The 22,992-nt window shown below is 49.9% G+C and overlaps 1 protein-coding gene across 6 annotated transcripts in view; it reads right to left on the minus strand.

Annotated features, from left to right (window-relative positions):
• LOC125751683 (transcription factor SOX-6-like) overlaps window positions 1-22,992 on the minus strand; it is a 146,129-nt gene that overhangs the window by 63,656 nt on the left and 59,481 nt on the right. For all 6 annotated transcript variants that reach the window (XM_049030837.1, XM_049030833.1, XM_049030838.1 and 3 more), the window contains one exon: window positions 7,520-7,609. In XM_049030837.1, the coding sequence (XP_048886794.1) occupies window positions 7,520-7,609 (90 nt within the window). The remainder of the gene's footprint in view (window positions 1-7,519; window positions 7,610-22,992) is intronic.

Here is a 22,992-nt window from a genome sequence, read left to right on the forward strand (position 1 = left end):
ATCTTTCTCTGGCTCATCCACCCTGTGTGTTCAGTGCTCACTGCTCTCCTATTCAGCCTTTGTTCATCCATACATACATCCATCGTCAGACTGTGTCACCAGTACAGGATCACAAGGATACCTGAGCCAATCTCAGGTAGCACTGGGCACGAAGCTGGGGAAAAAGCTGGACATCACAGGGCACACACACATGTCTGTATTCATATCTTTAGGATACCGTCCATTCATTTCTATGGGGAAAACCCTAATCCCAACATGACGACCTTAACCCCTACCCAGTCCTAACCTTAACAATAACTAACAAAATACATGACTTTTGCCATTTTTAGTTTTTTGATTGCAGTCACAGATTTTTTTTAAACTAAGTTTCCCCTCGTGGGGACCAAAAAAATGGTCCCCACAACATAAAAATAAGAGGTTTATCAGAGACGCCAATTAAAACAACTGCGTGTTTTTGGATTGTAGGAGGGAAACTAAGCACCGAAATAAAACTACCTACACACAGTGCAGGGGTGGGATTCAAACCCACAACCCTGAGCCACCATGCCGCTCTGTATTCAAGTCCAGCCCACCAAACACTGGAGTGGAACAGTTGTTTTGGCAACTATCATCCAATATCCAGTGAAATTATGCCCATCTACATGGAAATCACCAGGATTTATTTCTCTACTCATTACAACATGTAGTAAAGAACCTTTAAAAAGCCACATTCCTGTCCAAGCAAGATTCTGCCACCTCTGTGCCAAAAGAATGGAAAATTCATGCCTGTGACCAGTGTTGAGCTTGCAGAGAAACACAAAGTGGAAAGCAGGAATTCAAGGACACTAAGAAGGGCTTCCAAAACACAGTGTTCTCATGGCATTGGCTGGATAGCCTGCTAGATTCCTAGGCATTCTGTGCAAAGCAGTAGGCATTTTATTAATTATTACATTAAAAAGAAAAAAAGCAAACTGACAAACAAAACTTGAACTGTTTCCGTAAGCGCTAATTCACCCATTGAAATGGCATTTGTTTTGCCCCTTGAGGGCCACCGTAGTGCCCTGGCCCCGTTGCCATGACAATATGAACAACAGCTGCTTCACCTGGCCCTTTCCTGGCATAAGCCCTGTTAATCCTGCCAATCAGACGCATTAACAAACACGGACACGGTCCCCACAGAAAGACAGCTATCACTGCTACAAGTGCTGTGTCAGAAACAGCAATGGGAAGTAAATACCTCCCTTCAAGCAGCGCCTTGCTAAATGGTAAATGGATTGCATTTAAATTACGCTTTTCGACTCCTACGAGTACTCAAAGCACGTTACATTTTTTTATGCCTCACATTCACCCATCCACATTCATGCACCGGAGGCTGCCATACAAGGCGCCAACCTGCTCACCAGGAGCAATTTGGGGTTCAGTGTCTTGCTCAAGGACACTTCGATGGGGTCAGGAGGAACCAGGGCTCGAACCTGCAACCCTCCGGTTGCCAAACGATAGCACCACCTCCGGCGCCACCATCTTCCTTTGGGAAATGTTATCTCCTCTACGTTTCTCGGCAGAGGGCATGCAGATGGGAGCAGAAGTGAAAATGGGAGGTATTTAACAATGGGGCGCTGTGTGCCAAAAACAGCAGTGATGTTGTCTTCATGTAAACCAAACCGCCATTGCTACCTCCTGGCAATCCTGCCCCAAGACACGAATACCCCCAGGTACGACTGGTAAGCCATCACCCCCTGCACATGCTGAGGAAAACCTTAACAACAGCTCAAAGAAGCTACACGTTTCCAAACAAACCTTTTGAAACCGACACCTGTCAGCAAGAAATTTAAACTTATTATCAAATCCTGTGACATACTAATATGTGATTCTTTTTCTAAGGAAGAGAAACACCAAACAGATACCGGCAAATTAAAATGGCCCTTTGAGAGTGAAAGGAGATGGCTGCCATGAAGGAAGGTGGTCAACTCAATCCACACTGGAGAGTCACTGAGCTCATATTGTGAATATTTTTCTCCAGAAACCGACAGATGGATTCCACTATAATGTATAATTAAGGCACAAGATAAACACTATATATTTGTGTGTGTGTGTGTGTGTGTGTGTGTGGCTTTAGCCATGCATTCATTTTGGAAATTGGTGAAATGTTTTTTTTTTGTACAACATACAAAAGTAGGCGGTGAGGAGCACCCCAGTAAAAGGCGTAATGAGTGCGCCATGTCGGCCTGGTAACATATCGGTGTGGAGGCAGAGTGTCCGCAATGTCGGCCTGGTTACATATCGTTGTGGAGGCAGAGAGTCCGGCATGTCGGCCTGGTTACATATCGGTGTGGAGGCAGAGTGTCCGCCATGTCGGCCTGGTTACATATCGGTGTGGAGGCAGAGTGTCCGGCATGTCGGCCTGGTTACATATCGGTGTGGAGGCAGAGTGTCCGCCCTGTCGGCCTGGTTACATATCGGTGTGGAGGCAGAGTGTCCGCCCTGTCGGCCTGGTTACATATCGGTGTGGAGGCAGAGTGTCCGGCATGTCGGCCTGGTTACATATCGGTGTGGAGGCAGAGTGTCCGCCATGTCGGCCTGGTTACATATCGGTGTGGAGGCAGAGTGTCCGGCATGTCGGCCTGGTTACATATCGGTGTGGAGGCAGAGTGTCCGCCCTGTCGGCCTGGTTACATATCGGTGTGGAGGCAGAGTGTCCGGCATGTCGGCCTGGTTACATATCGGTGTGGAGGCAGAGTGTCCGGCATGTCGGCCTGGTTACATATCGGTGTGGAGGCAGAGTGTTCGCAATGTCGGCCTGGTTACATATCGGTGTGGAGGCAGAGTGTCCGCCATGTCGGCCTGGTCACATATCGGTTTGGAGGCAGAGTGTCCGCCATGTCGGCCTGGTTACATATCGGTGTGGAGGCAGAGTGTCCGGCATGTCGGCCTGGTTACATATCGGTGTGGAGGCAGAGTGTTCGCAATGTCGGCCTGGTTACATATCGGTGTGGAGGCAGAGTGTCCGGCATGTCGGCCTGGTTACATATCGGTGTGGAGGCAGAGTGTCCGCCATGTCGGCCTGGTCACATATCGGTTTGGAGGCAGAGTGTCCGCCATGTCGGCCTGGTTACATATCGGTGTGGAGGCAGAGTGTCCGGCATGTCGGCCTGGTCACATATCGGTGTGGAGGCAGAGTGTCCGCCATGTCGGCCTGGTTACATATCGGTGTGGAGGCAGAGTGTCCGGCATGTCGGCCTGGTTACATATCGGTGTGGAGGCAGAGTGTCCGGCATGTCGGCCTGGTTACGTATCGGTGTGGAGGCAGAGTGTTCGCAATGTCGGCCAGGTTACATATCGGTGTGGAGGCAGAGTGTTCGCAATGTCGGCCTGGTTACATATCGGTGTGGAGGCAGAGTGTCCGGCATGTCGGCCTGGTTACATATCGGTGTGGAGGCAGAGTGTCCGGCATGTCGGCCTGGTTACATATCGGTGTGGAGGCAGAGTGTCCGGCATGTCGGCCTGGTTACATATCGGTGTGGAGGCAGAGTGTCCGGCATGTCGGCCTGGTTACATATCGGTGTGGAGGCAGAGTGTCCGGCATGTCGGCCTGGTTACATATCGGTGTGGAGGCTGAGTGTCCGGCATGTCGGCCTGGTCACATATCGGTTTGGAGGCAGAGTGTCCGGCATGTCGGCCTGGTAACATATCGGTGTGGAGGCAGAGTGTCCGGCATGTCGGCCTGGTAACATATCGGTGTGGAGGCAGAGTGTCTGGCATGTCGGCCTGGTAACATATCGGTGTGGAGGCAGAGTGTCCGCCATGTCGGCCTGGTTACATATCGGTGTGGAGGCAGAGTGTCCGCCCTGTCGGCCTGGTTACATATCGGTGTGGAGGCAGAGTGTCCGCCCTGTCGGCCTGGTTACATATCGGTGTGGAGGCAGAGTGTCCGCCCTGTCGGCCTGGTTACATATCGGTGTGGAGGCAGAGTGTCCGGCATGTCGGCCTGGTTACATATCGGTGTGGAGGCAGAGTGTCCGGCATGTCGGCCTGGTTACATATCGGTGTGGAGGCAGAGTGTCCGGCATGTCGGCCTGGTCACATATCGGTTTGGAGGCAGAGTGTCCGGCTTGTCGGCCTGGTCACATATCGGTTTGGAGGCAGAGTGTCCGCCATGTCGGCCTGGTTACATATCGGTGTGGAGGCAGAGTGTCCGGCATGTCGGCCTGGTTACATATCGGTGTGGAGGCAGAGTGTCCGGCATGTCGGCCTGGTTACATATCGGTGTGGAGGCAGAGTGTCCGGCATGTCGGCCTGGTCACATATCGGTTTGGAGGCAGAGTGTCCGCCATGTCGGCCTGGTTACATATCGGTGTGGAGGCAGAGTGTCCGGCTTGTCGGCCTGGTTACATATCGGTGTGGAGGCAGAGTGTCCGCCATGTCGGCCTGGTTACATATCGGTGTGAAGGCAGAGTGTCCGCCATGTCGGCCTGGTTACATATCGGTGTGGAGGCAGAGTGTCCGCCATGTCGGCCTGGTTACATATCGGTGTGAAGGCAGAGTGTCCGCCATGTCGGCCTGGTTACATATCGGTGTGGAGGCAGAGTGTCCGCCATGTCGGCCTGGTTACATATCGGTGTGGAGGCAGAGTGTCCGCCATGTTGGCCTGGTCACATATCGGTGTGGAGGCAGAGTGTCCGGCATGTCGGCCTGGTTACATATCGGTGTGGCTGCATAATGTGTCCGATGTCGGCCTGGTTACATATCGGTGTGGCTGCATAATGTGTCCGATGTCGGTTGGGTTACATCTCGATGCGGCTGCTATATGAGCGCTATTTCGGCTGGGTTACATTTTGATGTGGCTGCATAATGTACGAGATGTCGGTCGGGTTACATTTCGATGTGGCTGCATAATGTGTCCGATGTCGGCCTGGTTACATCTCGATGTGGCTGTGTAATGTGTGCAATGTCGGCCTGGTTACATCTCGATGTGGGTGCTAAGTGAGATGCCGCTGTGCTCTCTGTGCTGTCCTGGTGGGTTAGTGACAAAGGGGCCTTAAACACACACCATGCTGGCACTGCCTCCTGCTCATTCTCTGATTTCACTGAGCAGATCCCTCCCTTCAGGCCAGGCCTGCAGACTGACAGCCAAACGCAGGTCTGGACAGACACACTCACCTGTGCGATTGTCACGTGATGATCCACCAGCTATCCAGTAACTCTACCTTATCTGTACTACTGATTTCATGTTTAAATTTAATAAATTTAAATGTAATTTCATCATTGTATGTGTAGTATCAAGTTTAATATTCAAATCAATTATGATCACACATGTCCACATCCCAGCTCTTTCTACAAATAAAAAATGTTTCAAATATTATGATGAATTAATGTAAAGTTCATGACGTTAATGTAAAAAAAAAAAAAAAAAACATCAGTACATTTCTATAGTAATGTACTGAAGCCACCTTTGGTCTGTGGTTAATGTGAAAAACATAACCTGGTTACTGTATACCACCAGCAAGAAAGCTGCACAGGGGGAAAAATATGCTTCACTTGTTGCCACAGGGTGATTTTTAGATTTCACTTATGAGCCAATATGAAAAGCTGTCCTTTGTAGCTGCTAGAGAGAGAAGCACCACAGGTAGGACGTTACAATGCCGCCGGATTCACATTCAATGCGTTCAGTCTTCAAAACAGCCGGCAAGGCCAGATCGCCGGTGGGCCTGCTTTTTTTATCAAGATGTCAGCCTTTATCTGCTACTTCATCCCATTCATTTAAACCCAAAGGCACGCCTGGCTTTTGTATTGATTTTAACCCAACAATTAAGGCAGCCTCTGATTTATCATAACACTTTAGATCTTAATCATACGCTGCTCCCAGCGTGGTGCCTTTGTTTGCGTTTTAATTAAGGCGACCTTGGGCTCCTCCAACTCCGAGCTTCTTTTTAATTGCCGGTATTTACGTGTGGCCGACATCAAACACGGAGAGAGGCGTTTGTGCAGGGGGAGCACAAAGGGGCCCTTTGAGGCGTCTACCGTCACATGTAACGGCGTGCTAATTAAAATCCTCACCGTGACTCACCGTCTGATATGAACAATATTTATATGTGTGACTTCCTGGGGAATCAGTCTAGGGAGGCAAGTGAATCCCGGTCATTTATGGACCTACCTGGCTCAGCGTCCTCGCCACAACGAATCGTGGGAGCTGACACCCTGCCTTTGAAAGCCCCCTTTCACATGAGCTTGTGACGAGAAGCCCTAAATTAATGTTAAGTACAATAAACTCATTTCCCAAGTCCTGACAATAATAAATAATACTGTTATACCATCCATCTGTCCACAACTGCTTTTCCATTCAGGGTGACTGTCATATTAATATCCCAAATATTATTTTATTAGATCATGGAAAAACATCATACAAAGAGAGATTCCATTCACTGTAATACTTAAAGGTGTTTGCTGTCATGTAACTAATCTGTAAATAGCTTCTTAAGTAATAATTAATTAACTGATATATCTAAGAATCTGTGAAATGCACCTATATAAATATTAATGTGACAGTGGTATATGGCTCCTTCTTCTCCCTGGTTTCTCCCAGTGGACCATCCAGCTGGGCCTTGGGTTTGACTCGCAGCCCAGGTCAGGGAGGGTGGGGCTTATGGGTCATGGGCCCTCCTCCCTGCTAGTGATATAGACCAGTCCTCAAGGAGACCCCGGTTGCGCTCTGATAGACACAGACCATAAAGGGGGTAGCTCTGTAACCATGCTCAGAAGGTCATTGGTTCAAATCCCACATTCAGTAGAATGATTTCACCATGGGGCCCTTATGCAATGCTTCTAATGACTCCAGCCTTTTCATTTGTACCATCGCTTTGAATAAAAGCATCTGCTAAGTCAGTGTTTCCCAAATCAGTACTCAGGGCACACTGGACAAATCCATATTTTTGTTTTATTCATATTCCCAGAACACCTGACCCAAGCATTCAGGAGCTTTAAATCCCTTATAGGTGTACTGAGAGCTGGGAAAAAACCAAACCGTGGATGCATTTAATGTGCCCTGAGGACTGGTTTGGGAAACACCATGCTAAATAAATAACATGAAAAATGAGCAGAGGCGGGGCGGCATGGTGGTGCAGTGGTTAGCACTGTTGCCTCACACCTCTGGGACCCGGGTTCGAGTCTCTGCCTGGGTCCCACGTGTGTGGAGTTTGCATGTTCTCCCCATGTCGTCGTGGGGTTTCCTCCGGGTACTCCGGTTTCCCCCCACAGTCCAAAAACATGCTGAGGCTAATTGGAGTTTCTAAATTGCCTGTAGGTGTGCATGTGTGAGTGAATGGTGTGTGAGTGTGCCCTGCGATGGGCTGGCCCCCCATCCCGGGTTGTTCCCTGCCTCGTGCCCATTGCTTCCGGGATAGGCTCCAGACCCCCCGCGACCCAGTAGGATAAGCGGTTTGGAAAATGGACGGATGGATGAGCAGAGGCTTTAAAGAGCAATCCAGCGATGTAACAGATTCCTCTGCCACACAGTGGTCTTTCAGACTGCGTCACGCAAGCTGACCTTTGACATCTCCTAGGAGCTCAGTCGTGTTGAATCTTTCCATTTTTTCCTTCCAGTCTTTTGAGAGTAGCTTCTCCATGCAAGAGGACTCTGTGAGAAAAAAGAAACAGAAGAAGGCAACAGGGTAAGTACACTGACGTACCACATTCTTAATGCCACTCATCACTGCCAACAACAGACACTGCCAACTGCATTACAGATAAAACTGATTTCATGCAGAACCACATCGCAAACTGAATTGAAAAAGTTTGTTGTAAATCTCAATATAGTTTGGTTTTTAGCATGAAATGGACTGTTGGTTTTGTTCCTGTCTGATTACTGAAAGCTCAAACTCAAGACCAAAAGGCCTCCTGCATGTTTGAGACACGTCCTGCTCAGATAATAAAACCTGTGCTGCTTTTACCACTTTTTGCTAATGGTGACAAAGTAAGACGATCCCTTACCAAACCAGGATGATTCCTTATCCTGACTTGCATGCAGAGGGAGCCCCTTTAAGAAGGACCAGGCTAATATGCAGACAATGCCATTTATTTTCCCTCTTCCTGTTTCCCTGACAAGGGGTCAAATAATCAAACTATTTTCCAAGCCACGAAGGACGATTTGCTTCCCAAGAAGGTCATTGTAAGCATGTAAATAATAATTAATTAAACAACCCCCCCCCCAAATGCAGGACAGAGACCCGAGAGCAGAACCACAGTATGGCAGAGGAGCGGGGGTGGGTGGATGCTAGAAGGGGAGCAGTGGGGGCTATGGCTGTGACGGGAGTACGCTTAACATTAGTGTAGCACACAATGAATCAGGGCAGGAATGGCTGGAATCCGCCATGCTGTCGCGGGGCTTACTGATGGAGAACACACTGCTCCGAGCCCCCCCACACATACAGACACGTGAAGGTCAGCCTGTTTCCATCGAGAGTTCCCCCCGCCCCCGCCCCCAAACAGCCATCCTGGACAGTGTATGACCTTCACCCTCGGTGGTTCTGAGGCAGCAGACGGCGTCGCGTGACCCCAATGACAGCTGCCCTGTTAGTCTTCACGTTTCGGCACACTCAGAGAACGGCCGCCTGTCCCGGTGCCGTTCCGGAAAATTCTTTACGCCGCACAACTCCTTCAGTGCCGCTAAAACACACCCTGCCTGACAGATACCTCACTTTCAGGAATCCACGGCCTCTATTGTGAGCTCCGTAACAATATAGCCGTTTATTAAAATGACTGCAGCCGTCCTTGTCTTGTGAAGATTAAGTCAAATTTGTTAAGAAAAAGACGAACTATAGTCATCCCTGCCCTTAACAAAAGGCCTTCAGGCATTATGGGTAAATGGTTAAATCGCTCTCCAGAGTGAGTCATTTAAGACCACTCTGCTAACAAAGGAGTTCTCAAATTCATATTCACTTAAGTACTGGACATGGCTGAAAGCTTTACACACATACATCATAACAGACATGGTGTATTAACAGCCATTCAAAGCATTTAAGAAACACTACATGAGTACTTCGCTTGTAGAAGAGCACCATATCAAACGTGTTACTCAAAATAAATTTAATGTAAATAAATAACTTTAAATAAACTTTAAACTAAATCAGGGATTGTGTCTGTGTGCATCCTTGAAAATGGCCCAGGGGGCCCAGATTTGGGCCAGAGCACATAATGTGCATGTAACCTAAATAAGCCAGTGACTGGACTTCCTGCACCAGGGTGAAGACGTCGGTACACACTGGAGCGAGGTCACTGTAAAACGGAATTAGCAGCAAGATTTACTGCATCCACTCAAGGAAAAAAAGGCGATCCGTTACTCTCTACTTTGTTCTACCGGGAGTATTATATCCCAAGACTGATAAACAAAACTGACAGGGCGGGGGTGGAGGGGGGGGCAAAGTCAGGGACGAGGCAGAGAGTTTGGGGGCATCTCACCCCACGAGCCGGCCGCCATCCCTGCAGAAACTCCCACTTTGAAGATTTAAGTACCCTTTCGGAAAAAAAATGTTTCTTTAAACTTGACCTCTACATCCACACCTTGCTGTCCAACAAAACAAATTCCGCACCTGAAAAATGGTGATCGGCCTCCGAAACGCGGCACGGGGGAGTATCGCTGCTCCCAGGAATGTCTTATGAAAACATCAGGGAGGACTGGCATTTTGTTTCTCTTCAGCTTCCTCCATCGGGCCGATGAGGTTTCTCCCATTTGGCTTGCTGTAACATTATTTCTGCCTTTATGCTTCTGCTTTTAACATAAAAACATGCAGTTTTTCCCCCATAACCCTACAAGAGCAGTAACTGTGCATTGAGTCCCTGCGACTTTCACAGTGATGACAGCCACGTCCCTGGTGTCAGCCCACCATGGGGACACCACACATGACACAGACATTCCTGCATCGGGATGGCCAATGCACACTGCGGTCCGCTGGGGGGCACAGCCATGGCTGCTGGGATCGCACACTGCGGTCCGCTGGGGGGGCACAGCCATGGCTGCTGGGATCGCACACTGCGGTCCGCTGGGGGGGCACAGCCATGGCTGGTGGGATCGCACACTGCGGACCACTGGGGGGCACGGCCATGGATGCTGGGATCGCACACTGCGGACCACTGGGGGGCACGGCCATGGATGCTGGGATCGCACACTGCGGTCCACTGGGGGGCACGGCCATGGATGCTGGGATCGCACACTGCGGACCACTGGGGGGCACGGCCATGGATGCTGGGATCGCACACTGCGGTCCACTGGGGGGCACGGCCATGGATGCTGGGATCGCACACTGCGGTCCACTGGGGGGCACGGCCATGGATGCTGGGATCGCACACTGCGGTCCACTGGGGGGCACGGCCATGGATGCTGGGATCGCACACTGCGGTCCACTGGGGGGCACGGCCATGGATGCTGGGATCGCACACTGCGGCCCACTGGGGGGCACGGCCATGGATGCTGGGATCGCACACTGCGGCCCACTGGGGGGCACGGCCATGGATGCTGGGATCGCACACTGCGGTCCACTGGGGGGCACGGCCATGGCTGGTGGGATCGCACACTGCGGACCACTGGGGGGCACGGCCATGGATGCTGGGATCGCACACTGCGGTCCACTGGGGGGCACGGCCATGGATGCTGGGATCGCACACTGCGGACCACTGGGGGGCACGGCCATGGATGCTGGGATCGCACACTGCGGTCCACTGGGGGGCACGGCCATGGATGCTGGGATCGCACACTGCGGTCCACTGGGGGGCACGGCCATGGATGCTGGGATCGCACACTGCGGTCCACTGGGGGGCACGGCCATGGATGCTGGGATCGCACACTGCGGTCCACTGGGGGGCACGGCCATGGATGCTGGGATCGCACACTGCGGTCCACTGGGGGGCACGGCCATGGATGCTGGGATCGCACACTGCGGTCCACTGGGGGGCACGGCCATGGATGCTGGGATCGCACACTGCGGTCCACTGGGGGGCACGGCCATGGATGCTGGGATCGCACACTGCGGCCCACTGGGGGGCACGGCCATGGATGCTGGGATCGCACACTGCGGCCCACTGGGGGGCACGGCCATGGATGCTGGGATCGCACACTGCGGCCCACTGGGGGGCACGGCCATGGATGCTGCTCCCACCGCTGATTATTAAGGAATGTGCCAGCTGTTGGACATAATGAGGTGCTACCTCCCCTCCTCTCCATGCTGGGAGGGGCATCTCTGCTGCCACACCTCCCTCCTCCCTTGCTCCTTCTCTCCATCAGTGGGCTAGAATTCCTCCAGATCATCACTCTGACCTCAGGGCGTACCGATGGGAACATGGCTGGAATGTGAGGAGGAAGGTCTGACTGGGCAGGACCTCTGTGTACCTGGAAAAGCTTGTGTGTGTGTGTGTGTGTGTGTGGGGGGGGGGGTCACTTGATGTGCCAGGCTACATTTAGTGGGCGCCTCTTAGCATCACTTTGGTAACACTTTTCTTGAGGGGACACAAATACTTTGTAGTAACTCACCACTGAAGAACAAATGTAGTTATTACTTAAGGTGAAAGATGCGTCATGTTTCATAAATAATGAGCATACATGAGATCAGTATTTCACTTGTGTTATTCATTACTTGATTCTTCAATAGTTCCTTAGTAATTCCTTCAGTAGCTGACAAAGGTTTATGAAATTAACAGGTAAGATACAGGGTAAAAGCTTTGGATAAATGATGCGTCACAATTCATTAATGATGAACAAGTATAAGATCAGCATTTTATATGTGTTATTCATTATTTGTTCCTACATTACTTCCTTCAGTGGTTCCTTAAGTGTTTCATAAAGGTTTGCAGAATTAACAGATACAGCAACAAATATAGTACTTGCTTGAGATAAAAGATGATGACAATTCGTTAATGATGAACAAACATGACATCCCTTTGTAACTAACACGAAGTTTGTGGTTAATTAATACATAAGTAATAGCATAATACTAAATTTTTGTGCCCCCTCAAATGCTACCATCATTTCCCACATCTCACTTACAGCTTCAGTCTGTCATTAAGAGAAAATTGCAGCTACATACTGAAGAACTGTCCAACACAGCATTCTGTGGTCCACAAAATTAATGTAGTCTAGCCAAAACTTCCAATACTCAGACATGAATAATTTAAAATAGTACCTCATATAAAAACGTTTTAAAAGTCTGAGCAATAAGAGAAAGTGAATTTATTTTCTTTATGTTTGTGACTCCCAGCTTTCTGCAGCAAACCAGATGTATGCGGATCCCATTGAATTTATTGCCGGATGCGACTCAGAGAGGCGGTCGTCTCAGTTCCTTTCCCAGAGATAAAGCAGGGGCTTTATCGTGTAACCTCACATTCACGCTGGAAAAGAATGGAATGAAAACACTAGCCTGTCTCTCCCTCTTATTTACATTTTCCCAAGGCCCTTGCCATGGAGAGAGTGAGCAGGCGGGCGAGCTGGGTCTCCGGGAGAGGAGAGCAGCGGAGCATCGGGGAAGGAGCCTAGCACTCCTAGAGCCGACCCAGAATACACAGCCCTAGAGATCCTTGGAGCACCAGGATCTGGGTCCACTTTCGTAGAGCGCCCATCTAGCAAAGCCCCATTAAAAGGAGTGGGGAGTTTCCTTCTGCAGGAAGTGGGGAGATATGCAGAAAGAGCAGCACCAAAAATCAAATGGATGCATCATTTCCAGAAACGAAGGAGGGCGCTTTCCACAGCATGCCTTAATGGGGGGACAGGTCACGTGACGCGTCAGTGCTCCCGCGGTATCAGATCTCAAGGTCAAGGGGAAACCAGCGGTCAGTGTGGCTCCGGACATACAAACAGAATCCTGAGACAGTCACGGTTCTGCCACAAACTGTTTATCTAACCTGGCTGAGCTTATGCCAAAACCAAATGCTCATCAAAAACCAGAAACGTAAAACATGGAAAAATACTGACAGCCTTATCTGATACACCTACATCGAAGATAAAACTATTTTATCTCAGGTCGGGAAATTTTAATACCACAACAGTGCGGTAGGGGGTAGTGTGTAAATCAAATGTCAGTGTGGACACATTTGTGCTGACAGGAGTTTGAAACACCTCAGCAGCTCGTGTCAGCCTGCAGTGGGAGGCTTGTTCCTGACTAACAGCCGACGTGTGGAATCAAGGAGCATCATTAGACTGCTAAACGCTACTTTACGTTTATAAATCCTACTCACTGCATGCATACACTTCTTGGCCTGTTCATTCAACTGTCCAGTATCGTCTAGGATCCTACAGGCGTGGATTCATCAAGATTTGCCTTAAGGATTTCCTGGTGGCTTTAACGAACCTGGCCTTTTCCCTGCCTTACTTCATGGTGAATTCCCCTACACTGACCACATCCTTTGTGTTTATTGCATCAATCTCTGTGATCTGGTGAATATCCCACGGCACTGACCATTCCTGGGATGCTAGATCCACCATGTCTGGCACCAACAGTCATACGTTTACAATCACACGTCAGGTGTTTTGCACACTCTAACAATGTGTCCAACATTAGCCCAATCTCTCGACCCTCTCTGAGTGTTTTATTTCTTGAGATGCAGCCTCATGGTTCTCTGTTTGTAGGAACACGTGTTTGAATTTTAGCCGCGATGTCCCACAATCCACTGTGGGACAGCGTTACACTAATATCCACTGTGATATGGTTAGGGCTACGGTTACATTTATCCTTATAAAAGTTGTGCGTCTTGCCAGAGGTCCTGCACGTTAACAGATGAGAGCTGACATTGGGTGACCTCACTCCTGCCCTAAATGATCCTTTTCAGCTCCTTTCTGAACCTCTCTCACAGGCCTCTCTCACAGGCTGCTCTCACAGGGCTCTATCACAGGCCTCTCTCACAGGTCTCTCTCACAGGCCGCTCTCACAGGCTGCTCTCACAGGTCTCTCTCACAGGCCGCTCTCACAGGCTGCTCTCACAGGCCTCTCTCACAGGCCGCTTTCACAGGCTTCTCTCACAGGCCTCTCTCACAGACTGCTCTCACAGGCCGCTCTCACAGGCCTCTCTCACAGACTGCTCTCACAGGCCTCTCTCACAGGCTGCTCTTACAGGCCCCAGGAAGCCATGCCCAGTGGCCTGGGGCCAGCACATCTGCTGGCGGACTCAGCCCCGCACCCACTGTAATCATCTCCTAAACAGGAAGCAGCTCACCCCGACAAGAGTCGACAAGGCTGCCACAGATTCAGTGTGATTTACCCATCATGAAACCCTCATAAAGAGAGTGTAGCTGCGCAATTCTAAAACCGCAGTGAAGGTTAAAAAGCTCAGTAAGTCCATCCACATGATCTAATACAGGGAGGCTATCCCAGGTAATGCAGAGCAAGGGAATCACAGGGCAGGCATTCTCTTACAGGGAGACCTTAATACTTAACTGCATGTCTTTTGACTGTGGGAGGAAACTAGAGTTCGTGAAAAAAAACAACAGAGAAATATGCAAACTCTCAACATACAAGGAGGGGAGGGACTGAACCCCCCAAACCCAGAGGTGTGAGGCAACATTGGTACCCACTGAATGTCTGTGGCACCATGGCAGCTAAGCAACCCTGTCCATAAACAAAAACCCATCCATCCATCCATCCATCCATCCATCCATCCGCTTATCCTGGGCAGGATCATAGGAAAGTCCAACAATAAAAATGCAAAATCGAAGATCAACTGGACATTTCCTGGCTCCCATCAAAAATCTCAAAGAGGCAAAAACCTTCTCTGTTCACCTCTGTGCTCAGCTTCAACCCCTAGGAGGGAAACTCCTTCAGGATTTGCCAAGGTGATAATGTCTGGAGCCCCCTCCGGTCCACAGTGTCTCCCTGTGAAAACCCCCAGCGACATCGCATGAAATGGTCCCCCCTTCCGGCCCCAAACCAGCCTCCCAAAGGAACCCAAATGGGGTCTTAATCACCACAGCACTAAAACAAGACGTCGCGCAAAATAAAACCACGTAATTATGAGAACTGCACCAAACGGGGCGTGGGGGGAGGGGGGCGTGTTTTGTCATTGTGGGACGTGGCGACTGGGCCACCATAATCACTGCAGTATTGATGGCGGCACAGAAAGGGCACTAATTGCACAGGAGCGATGGAGACATAATAGGTGATACACCTGGGCGCGGCAGCACAATGCACCCGCCAAAAACAACATTTCCCGCATGCTACGGAACACCATCGCTCATTTTCAGGCAATTACCGTCTGTCTTTGTCAACAGTTTTAATAACCTCCATCATTTCCAGAAGACTTTAGCCTCGGTTAAATAATTTGGGCTCTTTAATATGCAAATGCGCAGCTCACATGCGCGGGTGAAGTGGTGCCGCTCCTTTCAGCGCGTCGGTGCATTGTCGAGCACCTGCATCTCAGCGAAGGATCGCTCTAATTGACACCTAATGCCATTCATTATTCCACTTAGTGAGCAAAGCCTATCAGTCACCTGTAGACACTCCTCCAGGTCGGGGCCCAACTTGGCCACATCAGGCCCCGCAGCAGGCAGGAATGGGGCAGGGGGCTAGAGCAAATGTTCACTGGGTGGGGGAGGGGTGGGGGCACATCATCATATTGGCCGCTGTGTTGGGAAGGGGTCTCACAGTTCTGTATACCTAGCTGACGTTAACACTAATGATACTGGTAACGCCACTGAACTGAGGTAGCAGGAACTTCAAAATGTGAAGGATTCAGCCCCCAGTGATACAAATGACAGCAACCATAACATGTTTGTCTGCAAAACGAAGTGCATAGCTATGAGCTCCACTGTGTGCTCCTATCAACCGATGCGTTGCCACAGATAAAGGTCTGCTGGACATCATATCTTTGTAAATGTCCCATCCAAGATCAATCTCACCCTTTGAGAGCCCTGAATCAACCAGTTAGCGTACAGTGGCTGTATGTGACTCCATGTGCTACTAATGCTGGTAAAATAGCACAGGGCTGTGAAATTCTTAGAAAAACTTACTAGAAGCTTGTAGCACATAAAAGATTAAGAATGACAGTTTGGCGATTGGTGGGGGGGAGTGGGGCTGGATCTCCATTGTAAGGGAATTCTCCTGTCCTCTGTGATTAGCCAGTGACTGGAGGAGGGGCTACGGGGTCCCCCCGCCCCCACCCCCGACAGCCCCCCCCCCCCCCAGTATCAGGGCTTATGAAACAGCAGCATGCAGCGATGGCACTAAATTATAAATCTGAACAAGTATGGAAGCGGCCAGCAGACGCTCAGGGACAGGCCCAGGTGTGGGGGGCGTAACCTGGAGGAGGAAGAGAAAAAATAAATAATAATAATAATAAATAAATGAATGAATGGTTAAAGTTGACCCAAACGTACCAAGGAGTGATGAGGAGCCAAGACTAGCCCTCTCTGAGAGCCCCCAAATCTGCGATCTCCTCCGAGCCGGAGACGGGCAGCTGGCGGAACAGCTGGTCACGGGATTAATGTCAGAAGAATGAAATTAAAGGGAACATATGTCCGAGGCCGAGGTGGCGGGCGGCACTGTGCAGCGCCTGTGCCCAGCAGATGCCACGTGTGCAGCTGGAGGGGGCGGGACCTGCAGCAGCCGCCTTGCGCAACGCTGACCATCGACCGCAAAAGATCACGTCTGGCTTAATGCTCGGACATCCAAACGAATCGGGAGGCGCGAGAAAGTCAACAAGCCAAGGAAGAGGAAGATGGATGACAGTCGCAAAAAACATGAACTTGAGGGGGAAGGAAAAATAAAGATCGGCACGCAGCTAAACACGCACCTCCTTCCGATCAGCCAGGAAGGCTGGGGCTCAGGATCGGCCATGATCCGACACTCTGAAGCGAAGGCGTCCTTCAGAACTATAAGGGGAATTAATTAAATGTGCGATGGTGGGGAGGGAGGCTGGAAGGGAGGACGCTGCCTTGGCTGCTGCTGGAGGGGGCCGCAGCGTGCAGGCGAGCGACACAGGTGACACACGGACTCACTCTCATTTACGATTCCCCTCTGATGTCAGTAATCATTAGGGCCCTGCGCTGTAATGAAGCACCATCATTTCACACAAGAATTAAATTACTAGATACCTTGCAGTAGAAGCTTTTTTTGGTAACCCTGCAATCTAACTGTCAGACGTGAGCTCTTCTGCTAATCATCACTCCAAAACATTTGAATTTATTCATCTATGTTAAATTAATAGACGGGCGCAGATCACACAGCGAGCAGGGGGGCAGCCGCTTGGAGAGATTTACTAAAATTATCAGGTGTCTGGGACTGGGGGCGATGATGCCTAGGGGGACCGATACTGCTCATGAACAGATCAAAACATCCACCGGGGGTGGGACAGGGCAGGGCTGGGTAGGGGGGTGTCCAGCTCTCCGTGTCCCACGTGAGACCGCTCCGCGATGGATGGGTACTGTAATAATGATAATTTACACGTATTGCAAATCAGTCTCATTAAACTTCATACATGGTAATAAAGGGATCATGACTATGTCAGTGTGAAGAAAACTTAAAGAACCGACGCCATCAGCACAGATATTTCAATATAAAAGTTGTTCCTTCAGTCTGCTAACTAAGCATTATGACCTTATCAAAGATTTGAGTGTATAAAAACATTATAACTGGTGTTATGCTTGTTATTCTTCAAGGAAATCAGAGAATTACCATCCATAGGGTTTACATAGCTACACAAACTCAAAAACAAACATAAATGTTCTTTTGTGACACAGTATCTTTGACCTTGTCAATTCTTATTGATAAAATTCTGTACAGAACAGTATGTTAGAACAGACAAATCATATCATAACTGCTGCGGAGTGTAAATATCAACACATGGCATAAAGGTGGTTTGGCATAATCTGTTACTTATTTGTGATGATTGCACGATAATATAAACGTTAAAGAGGTATAAAAATAAAAGCCTGTGCTATTAGTGCTGACTTAGGAAGCCCTTCATCAGATATTCACCCCCTAAGGCAGAATATCATTCTGTAAGGATGCAGTCATCAGGCGTCACATGCAGGCTGGGCAGCTCCTCCTCTAACCATCGAGGAGGGCCGCTTCGCCTCGCCTCGTCAGGCATGGTCCACCGGGGGCACCAAGATGGCGGCCGTGACTGAAGTCAGCAAGGTGAGTCAAGCTCACCAACGTTATGGAAACACGAGGCAGCTCGTCTCCCGCACCGGCCCAAATAATGATTAGCAGCACCGTGGTAAGTGCTGCTAGACTTATGGAGAGCGTCTGGGGCACAGCACGTCCGTCCTGACCATTCATTAACATCCAGGCTCATACATTTAAGCACCCATTGGAAGATGGCAGCGCATAATGGATAGGGAGAGTCTTACAGCGTTATTAACCACCTGACCCCTGCAGACATACAGAGGCCCCTCCCAAGGAGAGATGCTGCACGCTCAGGCTTTGTAGATTAATAAAACATGTCCCTCCTGACACCTGCATTTAATCCTTTGGTGACTCCAAGCGCGATATTGAATAAGCGAGATGTTCATTTCATCGAAGGGTGACTAGACACCTTTCATTAGACAACGTCTCTGCATGTGATCCCCAAATCAAAGTCACCTGTCAAAGTCAGCAGGGAGACAATGAGGACACAGAGCATGCTTATGTGTTGGGATCAGAGGTCTCTGGCCTGGCAGGGGGGGGCAGTTGGAGTTTCTTGGGTCCGGCATGTAGCCCTAAAATCATTAGCAAAGTCTGCAGGCTGGTGTTGCTTACGGTGACGCTATTTTGATCATCACCAGATGACACCCCCTCACCCTTGTTTGCCCATGTGTATGTGAAGAATGCCTGAGAACCAACTCCCCCCCTCCCCAGAGAAAGTCCGCGACAGTTGCAGCCATGACAACGAAAATGCCCCCCACTGTGATTCAGTGCCCCCCTCACACCTGACCCTTCACAGACCAGATCTTGGTGGTCGAGGAAGATTCTCTCAACATCTGTTCTGGTATCGTCTTAATTTTCATTCTCTCAAAACAAAAAAAATAAGAAGGAGCTCGGCTATTTTCAGTCACGGCTCCGTAGCACAATGACAGATTTAGGGCCCATAATGCAGCTCTGCTTTCTTGAGCATCAGCGTTTCGGCTGCGCCACCCTAACTGGATACTGGGGTCACAGAATACAGCAGCTCCAATAAAACTGCCGCAAATGTAATCCCACACTCCCCCTTGGCACCTTCCCTCCCCCACAAAAACACCCCCCCTCCCAAAATGCCTCCCAAAAAGTCTTTCACAAACTCCAAATGCACATGCACATCCCGCAGCTTTCTGAGCATCACATGTGAACGCAGCAGCGGATTCGAAAGTGGTCCATGAGTTCTGGCAGCAGCCAATGAGGGTGCAGCGACACCACGCCGCGGTTTGCGGCACAATCGGGCTTCTGTTTGTTATTTATGTATTTATCCCGGGCCCGGCCCGGTGGGTCTGGCGGGTTCACCCCCGCGGTTCCCCCTCCGGTCCGAGGGGTTCCGGCACAGCACGGCAAAGCGAGAGGGCTACACAATGCCGGTATTGTTCCCCTGGACCGATGCGGGGGGGGGACAGAGGCAACAGCTGAGCCCGTTCGGGGTCGGGGGGGTTTCTGGAACACTTTGCAGCAGTTGCTACCGTTGGCCGCTCAGAATGTGAGAAGCTGGAAGGTGATACGGCGGAGCTGGAGAATGGGACATTGACAGAGCAGCTGCCTCCTGTGAGCACGTCGAGAGGTCAGGAGCCCCCCCCCCCTACTGCCTGTGCTCCCTCCTCCCCCCAACCTAGCCGGCCCTCTCCCTGTATTGTTTACTCTTCATACTAAATAAATAATTCACCCTCTCCTGGCAGAGCCACAGCGCGGTGAGAGTGAGGAGCCCCACCGCTACTCCTGTGCCTTTTTTCCTGGGGTTTATTTGTTTGGGGTATTTTTAGTCACCCGCCCCAATCTGAGGGGATGCGAAGGATTCCAGCCACAGCAAACGAGGCAGAGAGGAAGGCCTTGAATCTTTTGTAAGGTTCACGTGTGGGACTGGCAGCGAGCCCATGGCATTCAACCAAATCATCTGCATAACAGGGGGGTCTGAGTGGCAGAGAGCGGCTTTTGATCGCACATCCTCACAAGCTGTTCCAGCTCGCCCCCCCTCCAGCCCACCGCTGCACTGTTACCTGTCCAAAAAGTGGCAGACCAGGGCCGGCTTCCGCGGCGGTCGCATGCACTCATACACGCATGCACACCATGACGCCAGTACAGCATGTCGCTCCCCACTTTCCACCATGGTCAGAATCAAAGGTAAGGTAGAATGTTGTGAACGAAGGTAAACATAAGGGACAGGGAGGAAAAGGAAAACAGACCTGAGTGATCTTTGGCCGGTATGTACCGCCTGAGGGATGAGAAGGTGAGCTCTGTGTTTAAAACACGCCTCTGAGTGTAAGTTTATGGTCGGCCACCAGCCAAGAAATTAAAAAGGCTAATGGGTCTCCAACTTAATTGCATATGCATCGAGTCAAGGGCTTATGCCACAGATCATTATAACAAAGATCCCTATTAATTAGCCAGGATAAAACGGAGCTGGTGGATTGCACAGCCTGCAAAGCCTCGCGCACTATGATATTTCCACTGTTCGCATTTTCACTCCCGTGATAAAATTCTTACAAAAACCCAATAGAGTCTGGGTTTAAATGTGAGGACCTTTCTCCCCCAAAATTCCAGATTGCACGGAACAAAGTGGGGCTTATGCGGCAGTGGGCTGGCTCACTTCAAACCTGATCCTGTTCTCCAGCAGAGCCTTGACATCCCATTACACACCCCGCTATGACGGAGATAATGGGGCTCCCACACTTCGGGCAGGGGTGCGGTGTGGGGGGCTGGGGGGTGATGGATTCAGCAAAGCGCTGATGAGATATGAGCTATAGGGCCAAAAGAGAAGGTGCAGTCTGAGAGTTCATGCATTCTGAGCTGTACGGTTTTCTCTGCCACTTTTCGGCATGGTATCTGGGGACTGTCACTCCCACATGGTGCCAAGATGTCCGCCGGGCTCCCAGACACAGCAGAGCGAGGAGGCCGCAGGAGCAGATTGCAGGCCGTCACATATGCCTCTTTGATGTTGCTCTCCCTCCGCTTGCAAAACAATCAGCTGCAATTCTATTTCTAGGCCTTGCCAGGCTCCAGCTGCTCATTTGCCAGGACGATCCATCTCCGAGGAGATGGAGGGATGCAGTGGAGACCCAGTAGTGCTCTCAGGGAGGCTGACCCACCTGAGCTTACAGAGCTCGACTCACTGTGACCGAGAAAAAAAGTCCTGTCTCATCTTCACATTAGCACTGTGTCGATGTACTTCACTGTGTCGATGTACTTCACTGTGTCGATGTACTTCACTGTGTCGATGTACTTCACTGTGTCGATGTACTTCACTGTGTCGATGTACTTCACTGTGTCGATGTACTTCACTGTGTCGATGTACTTTATTTCAGACAAGAGGTTCAGGCTCAGAAGATCACACTCGAAACTGCAGATGGCAGCTGAGGTTTAACCCAATATCTCATGTTTACCAAAACCAAAGTAATATATATACTACCAGCACTTATTTTATGGCCAAGTTCAGTGTGTACAATGTGGATTTCGCCAGAATGATGCAGCTATATGAATCGGTAAAACTTAAAAGCAGAAAATGATTAGTTTCTGCAATAACCATCTACACAAAATATTTGATATTCATCAAACCAAGCAGGGGTGCATCTGATGTTCTTTGCTTGTGATAATTTCCAGGTATGTGAAGGAGTGACAACAGAGTCCAGCAGGATACACAAGTTGTGCCCCCCCCCCCTCACGCAGGCCCCCGCACGGCGCCCTCCCCCCCCCCCCTCACGCTGGCCCCCGCACGACGCCCCCCCCCCCCTCACGCTGGCCCCCACACGACGCCCTCCCCCCCCCCCCATGCTGGCCCCCGCATATGGCTGTAAGGCGCCTTTTCTGCCACGTTTTTGGCCAAGACGTGTAATTCGGTAATTCATACTAGTCAGAGCCTAAGAGTGGATTAGAAGTTTTTAACCATTAGCCAGAACTACCCCTGGCAATACAAATGCTGACTAACTTGGTAGTGCGAGTTCCACCGACTGGGTGCCCTCATTAGGATAAGCCACACTGGGCCGTGTCACTCCTAGCAACCAATGACGAAATTAGAACTTTGAAAGAGAAGGTGATCATCTGAGTATAATATATACACTATGAGCAGGTGCAGTGTGCTATACATGGTAAACAACAGCTTAACATCCCAGTAACTCAGACACAAGGATAAATCCACAAAGTCTTGCAAACAAGGAAGACAGGAAAAATAAACGGGCGAAATTTGCATAAATGACAGTCTCCTTAAAATTTCTTATTCATTTCTGGCAAGGAAAAAAAATAACTTTGGTCAACAACAGTATATTAACATCTATTTCATTCCAGCTATAAAGCAACCCAAATTGTTTGTTATCAAATGAATTCCCCTTGAGTTTTTATACCGTATTTTCACTTAGTACCGGTATAAAATACAATCTGGATGATACTGGGTGTGTAATACGTTTACAATATGTAATAAATAAAGAGGGGAGAGAATCGTTAGCCGTCCTCACAGCTGGGCAAAACACAACTTTTACAGCTAAGGTGACTGCTTAGCTTAATGCATCCCTCAGTGTCGAGAGGACATTTTCATTCATTAGCACAGTTACGAGCACTTAGTGCACTTTAAGAACCCGTTACAGAACAGCGGACCACAGCCAGCCACGGCAAATGTGCTCACTTCAAAGGAGAGGCGGCTGGACATGAGTGCAGGCAAACTCACAGCCCACCTCAAACGGACTTCATCTACCTCTGCCACAATGCTCGTCTCCATAAAACACACATTTAATTAACAATATCACCAGGAACAGGAAGCTGTAAAGACAGCATGAGGAGCCCATGCTGACATCGTTTACGGACTCCTGTTTCATCATGCAGCAATTAGGGGAAAGCAATCAAACGGCTGCTAATTTACCACTTGAGCTGATCAGTAATGCTTCAAACAATAAGAAAA

The sequence above is a fragment of the Brienomyrus brachyistius genome, chromosome 11 (genome assembly GCF_023856365.1).
Source record: "Brienomyrus brachyistius isolate T26 chromosome 11, BBRACH_0.4, whole genome shotgun sequence".
Taxonomy (NCBI): Eukaryota; Metazoa; Chordata; class Actinopteri; order Osteoglossiformes; family Mormyridae; genus Brienomyrus; species Brienomyrus brachyistius.